Below are 16,429 nucleotides of genomic sequence, written 5' to 3'. Positions count from 1 at the left end.
TCAATTTCCTCTTCGGCCTTCAGGTTTTGCTACTGAGGAATACAAGAAAGCAGTACTAAAATAGAGCGGTAAAGGAATATATGAGAGCGGTAATAGAGCATCAGCAGTGAGTTCAATAAAGTTAAAATTTAGCCAATATTTGATTAGGAAACATAAAAAGAGGTTGCAGTAGATTCAACACAATAATTTTAACTTTTATCAATTCAACTAGCCAAATCTATTGAGCCTGCTGGCCAAATATTATTTTAGCATAAAAAAATCCTCTCTCTCTTGCTTTTGGATTCTTACTTGTTGCATTTTCTAATTTCTATTTCTTAAACATAAAATCATCTGCGTAATATTTTACTTTAATTTGCATCTATACAATACGTGAAAAAATATAACCGCTAGAAAATATATCGGTTGAAAAAATATGACCGTCATAAAAGAAAAAAATCGTTATAAAATTTTATCTGTTGAAATAATATAAATATTATTTTTAATAAACAATAAATATTCAAATTATAATTAGAATTAAAATAAATAAAAATATCAAAATCAATATTTAATATAATAACGATAGATTTGTTGAATTTATTATTTGGTATTATTGAAAAATAACTAATTGAATTTGTAAAAGTGATTTTTTTAATCAAATTTTGATCAAACTTTATTGAGCTCACTATGCTCTAATAGAAAAATGTTTTGGGTCCCCACAATGGGTCTAGATTGTCTTTTTCTTTTTCTTTTTATTTTTTATTTTTTTTATTTTTATTTTTATTTTTATTTTTATTTTTATTGCTTGATAATTAAGTATTTTTTAATAATGTTCTAATTTTTTTAAAATATTTAAAAATATTAAAAATATATACCTAAAAAAAGTAAAGAAAAAAGAAGTTCAGGCCCAATAAATTAGACCCCACTTATTTCTACTGCTCTTTGTCAAAACTAAGGGGAAAGCATCTTAATTTGCGATTTTATAATACTGTCCAATTGGCGGATTATGACGTTACAATTGAAAACCATGGTGATTTGGGAGAGAGAGAAAATGGAGGATTTGACAAAAAGGCTTAAAATTTCAACCCGTGTGCTAATTTCTTCTTTTTCTGCTTTGAAGAGAAAAAGTTGACTTTCTTTTAGATGGGGCTTTATTTGTCGATGGTAGTTGGAATTTCAATGTCACGTGAAGGGAAAAGGTCATGGCAAGTGCCCGATTGATCAAGAAAGAAATAGTACTAATGTTAAAGATAAGGTCTGCTAAAAAACATTAAAATATGGATGAATAATAACGAAAAGAAGCCACCATTGGCGTTTAATCGCGTAAAAGCAACCTGTCCTTCTCTCTCTCGTTAGAGTACGAGACAGAGTAAGGTTTTAGTCCCTTTGTCGGTGCAGGGTGGTTTGTCTCTTTTCTGAGAGTCTAGTTTTTCCTTTTTTTCTGATGCTTATTGTTTTCAATCCATAATGGAGGAAGAAGACCTTATGAAGAGATGGGAAAGACTGAACCTGTCTACTACAGAAAGTGAAGTTCTAAAAGTTCCTTCTGCTAGGTCTAAGAAGGTTCTCTTACGTAGAAAAAATTGCATTGTTGGGAGAGTCTTGACTGAGAAAGGGATAAATAGCGAAGCATTTAGAACAACAATGTCGCAAGTATGAAGATTGGAGGGATGGGTAAAGTTCAAAGAATTAGGAGAACACAAATTCCTAATCGAATTTCAGCTTCTGGGAGATAAAGAAAAAGTGCTAGGGGGACGCCCATGGTTCTTCGATAGAAATTTGGTTTCCTTTTTAGAAATGGACGAAGATGATTTTTTAAATGCCATCAATTTTCAATTTGAACCATTTTGGGTCCAACTACACGGATTGCCATGGGGGCAATGACAGATGAAGTGGGTATGCACTTGGGTTCCTCGGTTGGCCATGTCATTAGAGTGGATGTTGACTCTGATGGAGTTGCATGGGAGAAATGTATGCGGATAAGAGTTGCAGTGGACTTGCATAAACCACTTTTATGTGGAAAATCGGTGGAACTGAATAACCGTAAACACTGGATCTTTATAAAGTATGAAAGACTTCAGGTGTTCTGCTTTCAGTATGGTATTATTGCCCATAAAGGTAAAAACTGCATCCAACAACGGGGCCCTACACAAGGCCATGATCCCAAGCCTTTTCAATTTGGTCCTTGACTTCAGGCGCAACCAATGAACTCTAAGATTTTTGATGCTAGACAATACGGTGGTACTTCTGGTGGTTTGAACCAACAGCAAAGATAGCAATCTGAAACTTCTAGGGATGAGGATAAGGAACCAGTTTTGGTAAGGATGCGAGTGAGGAAGAAGTCATGGCCATTTATGAGGACCTGCCTAACTCAAACAGTTTTGATAAGGTAAATAGCACTAAAATGGGGAACCAAACTAAGGAGGGGCTTGATCATTCTAATTTTGGAAACTCCTTAAAGTCAGAGTCCCCGATTGCACCTATGGTGGAGGTAATTACTGCCAACTGTCAACCCTCTAATCTATTAAAGTCCACTGATAATAAAGAATATACTGTAAATGAAATATTGCCTGCTATTGATGTTGAACCACCACCATTTATGGAAAGAGAATCGCAACAAGATAGGTCTAATACAGATATGGCTGCGCCTATAAGTACTGGTGTTGTGACCAGGCAGAAAGGCCACCTGGAAAAGGAAGGCTGGTGAGGTTTTCCACTCTATCCCTATGGACACGGTCTCAAAAAGCAGGGGGTGTAAGAAAAGAGGTTTGAATAATCAGCTGGATTTTCCATTAAAAAAGAAGAAATCAAAAGGTAACCAAGTCTTAAGTGTAAACAGTCACAAAACTGAAGTGGTGGAGGCTGCTATGTAGTCCCACCAACAACAATGATAGGCCTTAGTTGGAACTGAAGGGGGCTTGGGAACCCTCATACAGTTCGAGAATTAAACCTCTTAGTGAGGACAAAGTGGCTCGAATTTATATTCTTAATGAAAACAAAGCGTGGAAGGAAAAGCGTGGAGGAGGTGAGGAACAATCTGGGTTTTGATTGCAGTTTTGTGGTGGATAGCAGAGGTCTTAGTGGAGGTTTAGCCTTTATATGGAAAGGCAATATGGACTTCGGTTTAGAGAATTATTCTCAAAACCATATTTTGATGATCTTAACTCAACAGGAGGGTATGAAGTAGGTATTGCTCACTGGCTTCTATGGATTTCCTGAAACAACAAAAAGAGGGGACAGTTGGAATCTGATGAAGATGATCAGTCCTAAAGAGAACAAACTGTGGCTATGCTTTGGAGACTTCAATGAAATCTTGCATCACCATGAAAAAGTAAGAGCAGCCAGTAGACCATATCTTCAAATGGAAGCCTTCAGAAGTTGTGGACTGGTGTGGCCTAAGTGACCTAGGTTATGAAGGCTCAAAATACACCTGGTGCAATAATAGAGAGGGAATCCATTTCACCAAAGAAAGATTGGATCGAGGCCTTGGAACTTGCTGTGGTCTAGTCTGTTTTGTGAATGCAGTATTAGTGCTCTAACAGCTCAAACTTCTGACCACTGCCCTTATTGATCAATGCAAGAAGAAGAGGAAGGTGGGGACCATTCATAGAGACTAAAAGAGAGAAGATTTTCAGATTCGAGGCAAGTTGGAACCTTCATGAAGCCTGCAACAGCATCATTAATTCTAGTTGGTCTTGCCAGGACACTCAATAGGGTTTTAAGATTCATTCAGTCATGAGGAAGCTTAACAAATGCAAGGATTCTTTAAAACAGTGGAGCTCAACCCTTTGGAAAAAATGGGGGGACATTCAAACTAAATTGAACCAACTTTCCAAGATGCAAGACTCAAACACTGGTTCAAATTCAGCAGCTATCAAGGCCCTAAAGAAGGTTATTGACAAAGCTCTTGAGGAAGAGAATTTGAAATGGTAGCAGAGGGCAAAACAGGCGTGGCTTAAAGATGGTGACAGAAACTCTAAGTATTTTTACAGGTGTGCTAATCAAAGGAGGAAAAACAATGGAATTCAAAAGATTGTAAAGGCTGATGGCAATGAAACTACTGATTTGGGAGAAATTTCTGCCCTATTCTCTCACTATTTCCAAGAGCTATTTATCTCCTCAAATGCTTGGGTCATGTCCATCATAGAGTGGACAGAGAGATGAACTCCAATCTCTCCAAACAATTTACAGCAGAAGAGGTAAAGGCTGCACTGTTTCAAATGAACCCTATGGGTGCTCCTGGCCCAGATGGTTTCCCTACTTTGTTTTACCAATCTCATTGGGAAGTTGTAGGAGAGGATGTCACTAAAGTAGTGTTGGAAGTCTTAAATGGAGGTGCTGAGATTGTTCCTATTAATAATACATTCATTGTCTTAATACCAAAAGTAAAAAAAATCCTCAAATAGTTCTGGAATTTAGGCCTATTTCCCTTTACAATGTCATTTACAAAGTGGTTTCAAAAGTCCTCTCTAATAGACTGAAGGAGATACTTCCCCTCGTCATTGCTCCTACACAAAGTGCTTTTATTCCCGGGAGGATGATCATTGATAATGTCATTGTAGCTTTTGAAACACTTCACTCTATGTCCATTAAAGGCAAAGGTAGCAAGGCTACATGGCTATTGATTGAGCTGAAATATTGTATGTTTTAGCTATTTGAAACCAATGTATTTTAAATTCTTCGTGACACTATTATTGGTTTTAGATGGAAAAATGGTTAATAAGCATAAATACGAGTTGTGATTTTTAATTGATTGAAATCATGTTTATGCTTAATTTTATAACTATGATTTAATTGGACAATGTTTCCTCACAAATATAATATATTTTTGATAATCTATTTTTTATTTTAATTTATTTTTTGAGTGTTATTTTTATCTACTTATTTTCAGCTAAAATAAAATTCACATGGATACGGTTGGAATTTTTGACCAAAAAGTGCATACTAATTGAGAGGAATGAAGAGAAGGTAGGAAGCAGTGTATTTAGGCAACTAAAAAGTATACAAAATGAAGATGACTTTGAACGATAAATAACTTTATTCAAGGTGCATGTGATCTTTATGGTTGAACGAAAATCACGGAGGCTTGAGAATTTTCGATGGTGTAACATTAAAGTCATATAAGGGCGCTATTTTTTTGGAAAGACACGAAAAGAAAACAAAGATGTAGGTGGGAGTGTCTTCACGTCTAGTGTCTTGGAGGTCCCATGAAGCACCTTTTTATTTTATTTTTGCTTGCTCTTGGACGTGGGAGTGTGAACGTAATCGGCAGCTTGTTTGAGCTTGACTTTTATGTTGATAGAGGGAAAAGCAATTTTGGACGTATACAGAACACTTGAGTTGGCTCTACATATATATATATATATATATATATATATCTTGTTTGCTGAACGGAAGTACGGGGGGAGGGGATTAGAAGGTGAGTCGGTCATTTGTCTAGAATGGAGAGGTGCCGTGCTTGACTTGGATTGGAGGGAGGTCTGAAACTTGGATTGGTTTTTCAGTGTCGGTCGGTACGTGGAAGGGAAAGAAATTGATTCATTGGTTTCTTAGAGGGAGAGTCAGTGGTGATTTATTGAGGGAAGACGCAGGTGTGAAGGTCGGTGATTTATTTCTCTTGCAGGAGAATCGGTGCTTGAGTTTTATTTTACTTAGTAGGGAAGTAGAGGGGGTCGGTGGGTGAGTGAAAGAAAGAAAAGTCGGTGGGATGAAGTTGAGGTCGGCTGGGATTTATTTATTTGGCTGATTTGAGAGATGAAGTTGGTGCAGCTTTAATTCTCTTGTAGGAGAGTTGGTCAATGAAGAAAGCCAAGAGAGAAGTAGGTGGAGGGAGTTTTATTTTGCTGAAGCAGAGTTTTTGTCCAGACTTAAATTCGGCAGCTTACTTCATTTTGCTTTTGTTCTTTTTTTTTTGTTATTTTTTTTACGTTTTACTGTTAGGGAAGTTGGTTTTCGGCTTTCCAGATTTTATTATTCTAAGTTGTTTTCTAGTATTTCTTGTATTTTATTTTAGTTTTCTAATGGAGAATATTTATGTGATTTCTATAGCACTTGTGATGAACATAGTTGGCTAAATTTTCATACAAAGGTTAGAGGTGAAGTCTAATGATTTAAATATTATTTTCGAATCAACGTAAAATTTATTTTGTGAGATTGATCGATTGAATGATTTTATTATTGGATATTTTGATTATCTATATATTTATCTTGATTCATTGTGATTTTCGAATACAGTGAATGCTTGAAGAATCCCTGTGATATTCAAATAGATTTATGAATGTTTTAATCATCAATCGTTCATGCTCAATCATAAGCGACTATTTTTTTTGACATTAAATGCTAAATCGTCCAATTAAAAGGAATCATTATTCTAGTTTAATTGAAATAAATCGATTGGAAATAATATTTAAATTGTTAGACGGATCCTTGAAACCTTAGTCTTTCTCCATATCAATTCATTTTATCATTTTAGTTTGATTCAGCTATTTTACAAATCTTCATCTCAGTAATTTTATTTTATATTCGATTGCACGTTTCTTCTAATAATTTCTTTTCATTTTTTGAATTTATTTTCTTTATCACAAAGTCAATCCCTGTGCATTCGACCCTGTGAAGTACTACAACACCTGTATACTTATAGGTAAAACTGTACTAAATTTTTAGTTCACTAGTTTGAGTCAAAGTTTAGACACAACAGCTATCAAGCTGGATATGAGCAAGGCCTATGATAGGGTGGAATGAGAGTTTTTGAGGAAGGTCATGGCAAAAATGGGATTCAACAACAGATGCATAAATCTGGTTATGCAATGTGTCTGTACTGTATCTTACTCTATTCTTGTTAATGGAAACACTCAAGGTAGCTTTAGTCCATCAAGAGGGATTAGACAAGGAGATCCCCTCTCTCCCTACTTATTCATATTGATTGCTGAGGTGTTAAGCAGTTTATTGAACCATGTTGAAGTTTCCCAAATGATTCATGGGTTTCCAATCTGTAGGGGAAGCTTAGCATCAACCATTTATTTTTGCAAACGACAACTTGCTTTTTTGTCGAGCTAATGCAAGGGAGTGGTCCTCTATCCATATTCTGTTAAACCTCTATGAAGAAGCCTCTAGCCAGAAACTTAACAAGACAAAAGCATCTATTTTCTTTAGTCCAAACACATGATCAGCAACTAAAGAATACATTTTGAGTCTTGCAGGTACTAGATCCTCTTCTTGCTATGAAAAGTACCTTGGATTACCAGCACTCATTATGACGGCCCCAGATTTCCATTTTGGATAGGACGGACATCTGAAGCGTCGGGACATGCAACACAAGGTTACCTGCCCCCGTTCGTGACATATAAGTGTAATGTTCCTAACATACTTCTAGCATTATGCAACATTCGCAATGGATAATTTTTTTTGAGCAATACTATACACCAAACTTATAAAATCCCAAATAATTAAATCGTAATCCATGCATACTTAACAAAATAAACATCCACAATTTTAGCACGAGTCTCAGAAGGCTATAATCTTAAAAACATGGGAGATCAGACTCCATATTTACATTACCAAAAAACACTATTGAGGAAATTCGTCAAGTAACTCGTGTAACTCGACTAACGAGGCCAGAATACTATCCAAAAACTAACTATGGAAGCTGTAAGCTCCGCGTCGTGTCTGCGGCGTCTAGTCAACCTCCTTCAGTCTACCAACGTCTGCTCCCTGCTCTGATCCTGACACATCACCTACCATTTAGGGGGAATGATAGTTGGGACTACCATGGTGAGATTTGATTACAAATCTCAGTAAGTTAATAGGAAACTCCCACACAAGTTAATGATGCATGCATGACAGTAAAAGTATGAATACATAATTAAAGTCGTAACTAAGCATAACATAACTTGATATATAGCATGGCATAATTGACATAACTTGAACTAAAACATGAACCAAACTTGACTTGACATGACATGATCTTAAACTTAAAACATCACATGGACTAGCAACATAACAAGAACGTAAACTTGAAACATAACATGGACTTGAAACATAGTATGAACGTGAACATACATAACATAAACATGAACTTGAACTTAACATAAACCTGAGCATAACATGACATAAACGTGTACTTGAGATATAATGTGGACATGAGCATAACATAATATGAACGTGAACTTGAACATAACATGTACGTGAACATAACATGACATGAACGTGAACTTGAAACATAACGTGAACATGAACATAACATAGCATGAACGTGAGCTTGAACATAACATAAACATGAACATAACATGATATGAACATGAACTTGAAACTTAACGTGAACATGGACATAACATAACTTGAACGTGAACTTGAACATAACATGACAGTAGATTTTACTCCTTCACCGTAGTACTTGGCAATGCATAGCTTTGACTCCAGTACTAGGCAGCACGTATCATCCTTCTATAATACGGCAGATTATACTCCTTTACCATAATACTTGGCAGCGCATAGCCTTGACCACAATACCAGGCAGTGTGTATTCTCCTTGACCGTAACATATTGCTTATTCTTAACTTTTTGACATAAACTTGGACTCTTGTTCAATTAACTTAATTAATAACGTGACTATATGGGTGCTACATGGGTCCTCTTGAGCCATGTGTCCTTGCCGATTTCCACATCACAACACAGGTATCAACACCAGTTGTGAGTGCGTTAATACGTACTCCACAATTGTTGTGGCCCCACGTATTCTACGTGTCACAATTGCTGTGTCTCACATAGTGTATGTTCCACAGTTGTTGTGGCCCCATGAATTGTTTGTGCCACACTTGCTGTGAACACACGTAAAATAAAATATGGCACCATCGGCGTTAGTGCCTGGCGCACTCAGACGAGGCGTTAATTAGGCTCCATTCGCAACCTGTTGATTGTACTTCGTCAACCCAAGAAATTTCACACCTATTTGGATACTCCAGTGTGAACAAAGGAGTTCCACTAGGATATTACCCTATCCTAGCACTAAGGGTCGTGATTGACATGAATAACTTAACATGAATGTGATCTGAAACTTGACTTAACATAAATTTGATCTGACTTCTTTACTTAACATGACATACTTGTAATGGTAAATATTACATGATATGACATACATGTGACATGTGGCATACTTAACATGGCATACTTATAGCATATAGCAATACGTGATAGAATAGATTGCGTAGTAGATAAATATTCGTGACAGAACAAAACATGCATAACAGATCAACATGTAATGACGTGGCATGGCATGACATATATGATAACATACATATATAATATCCCTTACCCATCATACATACACAGTAAATTGATAGTAAGTTAGAAGCTAACTTACCTCATTTGTTGCATTCTAGAAAAATAAAGCGCGAAACACGAGGAACTGTAAGAAGATATTCTAAAAGTTAGAAATTTAATCACTTATAATTAGAAACACGAAAACAAGCTAAATTAGAATAAAATTACCATTTTACCCTCTATATGTGGGAAAATGACCATTTTACCCCTGACTTAAGGATTTTACATCTTAACTCTAAAAATTTTCAAAATTTACATTCCTCATGTAAATTTTGTCCTAAACTCAAATATCAACTCAGAAAAATTTAAAACAAATCACAACTATGAAAAATACACTATGGCCGAAACATTTATAGGCAATTTCTCTTATTTTTATTGCAATTCCTTCCAACTTCAAAACTCATACTTAAACTAAAATTGTGCAACAAAGATCTTCCTATCCTAAGTTTAAAACCATACTTAAAACATTCATTTACAAAAAGCTAATAATCAACTCCAAACTTTTTGTAAAAAGATCCAAACACTTGAATCACAAGCTTTGACCCTAAATCAAAATATCTCCAAGAATTCCAAAAAAATCAAATCTTACTTCTAACATATTCATAACATTAAAATTTTTCTGGTGGAGTTTGAAGATCAGCAGGAAAAGACTAGGGTGCAACGTGAGGGTCCTTGGTCTTTTGATAGAAATCTCATTTTGATGCAGAATTATATAGGAGAAGTACAAGCTACAAGAGTTCAGATAACAAAAACTGCCTTTTGGATTATATTATATGATCTCCCATTGGGTGCCATGAATGAAAAGGTGGTTAGAAAGATTGGTAACAACATTGGAGAGGTGGAGGAGATTGACGTGGAAAAGGATGAAGTTGCATGGGGCGAATTCATCAGAATCAGAATAAGCTTGGATGTTACAAAACCTTTGTTGCGAGGTAAATATATAAACTTGGGAAATCATGGTAGCTGTTGGGTTCGTTTTACATATGAGAGATTGCCTACTTTTTGTTATGCATGTGGCCGCCTGGGCCATAGTCATAAGGATTGCAGCATATGGAAGAATGAACAAGGAGCATGCAAGGAAGACAGTCTCCCTTTTGGTCAATGGATGCGTGTGTCCACTTTCTCTGGAAAAGCCTACAACAAACATGAGCACCGTGAGTAGCAACCAGTGCAGCAGCCTGTGATTTTGGTTAATGGAAATGCTTAAGACCACCGTGAGCAGCACTCTGAGCAGGGCAGAGGTCTTGCTGTAATGGTTCCAGGGCTACAATCAAGGGAGCTAGCACCAATTCAGGAAGATGATGGAGTAGTTTCAGAACCGACTGTTACATGTAGTAATGGAGCAAGATTAATTTGAGGAGGGGATTTTCCAGTGACGAAGCCAAACAAGGAAATTGGCAAGGTGGTAAATGCTGAAGTAATGGCGCCCTGTGGGAGTAATCAAACAAGATAAACATCTTTCAAGAGATATGGAGATCACAAAAGGGGCTATATCAAGTGAGGATGGGGTTAACATAGTTAGGCCTTTGAGAAAAGGGCCTATAGATTTAAAGGTGGATTCTAAAGCCCAACTGAAAGGGAAAGGATTAGCTCATGAACATGAAATTTTAGTTAAGGAAGAAGTTAGTAAGGCAAAGGTGACAGGGGGAAAGTGGTTGAGGCAAAGAAAAATGACTGAGAAAGGAGCCAATAATCAGTTAGTTAGACATTCCATGAAGAGGAAGGGAAGTACAATGGAAGACAATGGCTCGGACTCCTTACCTGCAACAAAAATGAAAAAGGTTATGGAGGTTGAGAAGATTTTAACTCGAAGATCGGTGGAGGCTATGATTCAGCCCCGTCGGAGCCATGAAAATTTTAAGTTGGAATGCACGTGGCCTTGGGAACTCACGTGGCATTAGAGCCCTTCATGATTTAGTCAAGAAGGAAGGTCCCGATATAATGTTTTTACAAGAAACAAAAGTAAGCAGCAAAATAATGGATAGAGTGAAGTATCAGGTGGGGTTACATAATTGTCTAACAGTTGATTGTGAGGGAAGAAGTGGAGGTCTTAGTTTGTTATGGAGACAGGAAATTGAGCTGACCATTAAAAGTTTCTCTAAGCATCATATTGATGCTGAAGTGAAGGATAGTGATAATGAGGGTTGCTGGCAATTAACAGGTCTATATGGCACCTAGAAACCAATAGGAGGGAAGAAACTTGGGACTTAATGAGGTCTTTAAGTAGGGGTGATCATGAGAGATGGTTGGTGATGGGTGACTTTAATGAAATCACTAGTAGAATAGAAAAAAAGGGTGGGAAGGATAGATCTGAATTACAAATGGAGAGTTTTAGAAGAATGATAGATGACTGCACCTTATTTGATCTGGGTTATGAAGGAACCAGTTTTACATGGTGGAATAGCAGAGAAGGGGTTAATGCTATTCATGAAAGACTCGATAGAGCCCTAGCAAACAATGCATGGTGTGGAGCTTTTCCTTATGCAAAGGTGTTTCATACCATTGCTGCTTATTCAGACCATAACCCTATTGTGCTACAAACTGAGGGTTGTGTGCAAAAGTTTAAAGGCCAAAAGCCTTTTAGGTTTGAAGCAATATGGACAGAAAGTGAAGAATGTGGACAGGTGATTGAGAAGGCTTGGCAAGTTCATTGTGGTGATGGACCTATTGGAGAGGTGGTGAACAAGATTTCGAGATGTAGTGACAGTTTGCTAAGGTGGAACAAAGCTAGTTTTGGAACAGTCCAAAAGAGATTAAGGATGGCTAGAGTGCAACTAGAGAAGATCCAAGCTGAGAACTTAAGAAATCCAAATAGAGTAGCAGTTCAGCAAGCAAGAAAGAAAGTACAAATATGGCTTGAGAGGGAGGAAATACTTTGGAGGCAGAGATCAAAAGCATTATGGTTAAAAGGGGGAGATCAAAATACTAAGTATTTCCACAGCAAAGCATGTCAAAGGAAAAAGAAGAATACCATCACCTGGCTCAAGGATGAACATGGGGAATGGCAAGAAAATGAGCAAAGGGACGAATTGATAATAAAGTATTTTGAAGAGATATTTAAATCAAGTGGCTTGGCAATTTCTTATCTTCTCTACAAGGCAGGGTAACAGCAGAAATGAATGAAGATCTTACAAAGGCCTATTTTAAAGATGAAGTAAAGTCTGCACTGCAACAAATGAATCCTACAAAAGCTCTTGGACCCGATGGTATGGCTGCTATTTTCTATCAAAAATACTGGCATATTGTAGGAAAGTCTGTGACCAAAGCTGTGTTGCATGCTCTTAATGAGGGTCAATTCCCTGCTGAGTTAAATCACACCTTTATTGTCTTATCCCTAAAACTAAAAAGCCTGAGTTAGTATCCCAGTATCGCCCAATAAGCCTGTGTAATGTCATTTATAAATTGATCTCCAAGGTCATGTCTAATAGGTTGAAACTAGTCCTTCCTCATGTAATATCCAACTCTCAAAGTGCATTTGTACTGGGTCGAGTCATTTCTGATAATATTCTTGTAGCTTATGAAATGATTGATTATTTAAGAAGTAAAGAGCTGGAAAAGAGGGATATATGTCCATCAAGTTAGATATAAGCAAAGCTTATGACAGGCTTGAATGGAATTATTTGGAGGTTGTTATGAAACATATGGGATTTGCTCATAAATGGATCCAATTAGTCATGCTTTGTGTCAAAACAGTCTCTTTTTCCATTCTCATAAATGAAGAACCAGTTGGCCCTATTCATCCTTCTCGTGGGATAAGACAGGGAGATCAACTATCTCCCTATCTGTTCTTATTGGGAATTGAGGGACTTATTTCTCTGTTGACTGAAGCAAGTTCCAGAAATCAGATTTCAGGCATTCATGTATGCAGAGGGGCTCCAGTGGTGAATCAGTTGCTATTTGCAGATGATAGCATCCTTTTTTGCAGGGCCATTCTTCAAGAGAATATGGAGTTACAAAGAATCCTTGAAGAATATGAGAATGCATCAGGTCGAAGAATTAATAGAGGAAAGACTACAATGGTTTTTAGTAACAATGTCCAATCAGAAGTTAAGAAACAAGTTCTATCTTTGTGTGGAGTTCAAGGATACCAAAATTATGGCAAATATCTAGGCCTACCATCAATGGTAGGAAAAGATAAAAGAAGGGCTTTTTCTGACATTAAGCACAAAGTATGGTCTAAGTTGCAGCAATGGAAGGAAAAGCTCTTATCACAAGGGGGAAAAGAAGTCTTAATAAAGGTAGTGGCTTTAGCTATTCCAACATATTCTATGTCCTGCTTTAAGCTACCCAGTTCTTTGTGTCATGAAATAGAACAAATGATGGCCAAGTTTTGGTGGGGATAGAAAAAGGAAGAGAGGAAGATACACTGGGTGAATTGGAAGAGGCTGTGTAAGACTAAAGGGGATGGGGGCATGGGTTTTAGAGATTTAAGAATTTTCAATGAGGCCCTACTTACAAAACAAGGATGGAGAATAATGCAGAATGAGGAAAGCCTGCTTCACAAAGTCTTTAAGGCTAGATACTTACAAAACTTGAATTTTCAGAATGCAAATCTTGGTCACAATCCATCCTTTGCGTGGAGGGGTATATGGCCAGTGAAAGAAAAGCTTCTACAAGTTTGCAGGTGGAGGGTTGGAAATGGAAGAATGATAAGGCTTTGGGATGACTATTGGGTGCCTGGTTTCAAAAGCTTACAACAAACAATGGCTGGATTAACAGAAGATGACCAAAGAGTAGAGATTTTAATTGATCAACATTTAGGATGGTGGGATATAAACAAAGTCAGAAGATTTTTGGCCCCTGAACCAGATGAAGCAATTTTGAAAATTATTATCAGCTCAGAAAACCATGAGGATAAGTTAATATGGGATATGGAGAGGAATGGTTGCTTTAGTGTTAAGAGTGCCTACAAACTTTTCAAAAGCTTGGCCACAACAGTAGAGGGAGAAAGCTCAAGGAGTAGAGAAGATAAAAAGCTGTGGAAAGCCATTTGGAGGATGAAAGTGCCCCAGAAGGTTAAGATTTTTGCATGGAGAGCTTGCATTGAAGCCCTTCCAACAAGATGCAACTTGAAAAGGAGAAAGGTAGTTGAAGATGACACATGTCAATTATGTTCTGTAGGTTGTGAAACCACTGCACATGCTCTTAAACAGTGTTAGATGCTCACTGAAACCTGTAATCAACAATTTCCTCAAGTTATGAATGCAGTACCACATGAGGACTTTAGAGAGATGGTTGCTCGAGTACAAGTTAACCACAGTCAAGAAAAGCTGGACTGTTTATTTGTGATAGCTTGGGCATGCTGGTATAGAAGAAATCAGTGGGTGTTTGAGGAAAAATAATTGGAATCAGCAGAGGTAGTCAACCATGCTCTTTGCTTGCTTAAGGCTTTTAAGGCAACTAAAGGCACTAGTTTTAATGGCCTTAAGAGAGTGACTAAATGGCAATTGCCTCCACAAGGGACCACAAAGCTTAATGTGGATGGAGCAATGTTTAATGATGATGGCAGTGCAGGGGTTGGTCTTATTCTCAGAGATTGGGAAGGAAAGGTGATCATGGCTATAAGTAAAAAGGAGAAAGCAGTGATGGAGCCTCTAGAGATTGAACTAATAGCTATACTCAGAGGCTTACAATTTTGTATCCCTCTTGGTCTGCAAGCTCTAATCATTGAGACAGATTTGCTGATTTTAGCTCAAGAGCTATCAAAACCTGAGCTAGCCAATGGTATGTTTGGAAATATTGTGATAGATATAGAGCAGCTGCAGAGTAGAATACCAGGTTGCTCGATTTTGCATGTCAATCGGGAGGCAAATGAATCAGCACATAGACTAGCAAGGTTTGCAAGATCAGTAGTTGATACAAGTGTTTGGTGGGAGTTTGTTCCCCCTATTATTGAACAAGTCCAATGGACTGATTTAGCATTGTAATTCTGTTTTTGATTATAAATGCAAGTGTCTTTCCTATATATATATATATATAAAAAAAAAACATGTTACATCCATTTTTCATGAACTTGGAATCTTCTAATGGGTTTACCAAAATTTTATCCATAAATCTCCATATATAGCCGAAACATACAAGCGAGCATGCTTAGGAAAAACAAGAATTTTCTTGAGTTTAATCCTTTAAAGATTAGGTATTGAACATTCTAAAAATCATGCCAAAACTTGAAAACCTAAACATGGCTATCCACTCCATTTTCATAAAATAACAACTAAGAAGCATCATGCATGGCTGAAACAAGTGAATGAATATATTCAAGGAAAAGCAATCATTTTCTTTTATGGCATCTTATAAAAGATTAGGCAATGCAATAAATTCCATGAGCATAGAACATTTCATGCAAAACCAAAACCTTAGCTTTAGCCTTTTATTTCATTTTCATAACATAAAATAACAATAATAACCATTACAATCATGAGTTGAACACTTACACAAGGATCCAATCATAACATATGGAAGAACATCATTACATCAAACAAAATTGTGCAACCAAACAACAAGTAAGTTCACATTGCATATATATAAAATATCAAGTACAAGTTAGAGATTTACTTACAAAAATCCACAATTGATTAACAAGCAAGTTAAAATATAAAAACAAAAAAAATTAGGTTCAGTTTGTGAAAAACCCTAACTCAAGTGTGTACGTGTAAGCTTATGGCATCTTAAGGAAAAAGCTCTCAACATTTTGGACCTTTAATCCTAAAGTTCGAAACTTGCATCAACTCAAATCCTAGTTTAAAGAAACCCTAAAACCATGTGTGTATAGGTTTAAGTTCATGTGGGAAAAATATCAAACATGAACTAACTCCATCTAGCTCAAGTGTGTATATGTGAACATAACTTGCTAAAAATCAAAACTCTTCCTCTCATGGATGTGTGATAAAAAATGGAAACGTGGGTTTTTGGGCTTCATACTTTGAATGATTCTCTCCTTATAAGTATCTCCTAGCTTAGCTTGCCCTCAAAATGGTATTTGCATGAAAAGAGAGTAATGTGAGTGGTGTTTGAATAGTGAAAAAGTGATGAAAAGTGGAGCGAAAGGTGGTGGTTGAAGACTTCACAAAAAAAAAAAAATAAAAAAAAAATAAAAAATAAAAATCCTCCAAGTGACTAAAGAGATGAGGTTTTC

The 16,429-nt window shown here is 36.7% G+C and overlaps 1 protein-coding gene across 1 annotated transcript; it reads left to right on the top strand.

Moving 5' to 3' along the window:
- The first annotated feature begins 11,504 nt into the window (after positions 1 to 11,504).
- On the top strand, positions 11,505 to 12,401 carry LOC122312656. Its single transcript, XM_043127317.1, has one exon. It carries the CDS (start codon positions 11,505 to 11,507, stop codon positions 12,399 to 12,401), a length of 897 nt encoding a protein of 298 aa, XP_042983251.1.
- Positions 12,402 to 16,429: the final 4,028 nt, after the last annotated feature.

This window comes from Carya illinoinensis, chromosome 6 (genome assembly GCF_018687715.1).
Source record: "Carya illinoinensis cultivar Pawnee chromosome 6, C.illinoinensisPawnee_v1, whole genome shotgun sequence".
Lineage (NCBI taxonomy): Eukaryota > Viridiplantae > Streptophyta > Magnoliopsida > Fagales > Juglandaceae > Carya > Carya illinoinensis.
Note: the sequence above shows the minus strand (reverse complement) of the source record. Positions and strands in the feature narration are given on the sequence as shown.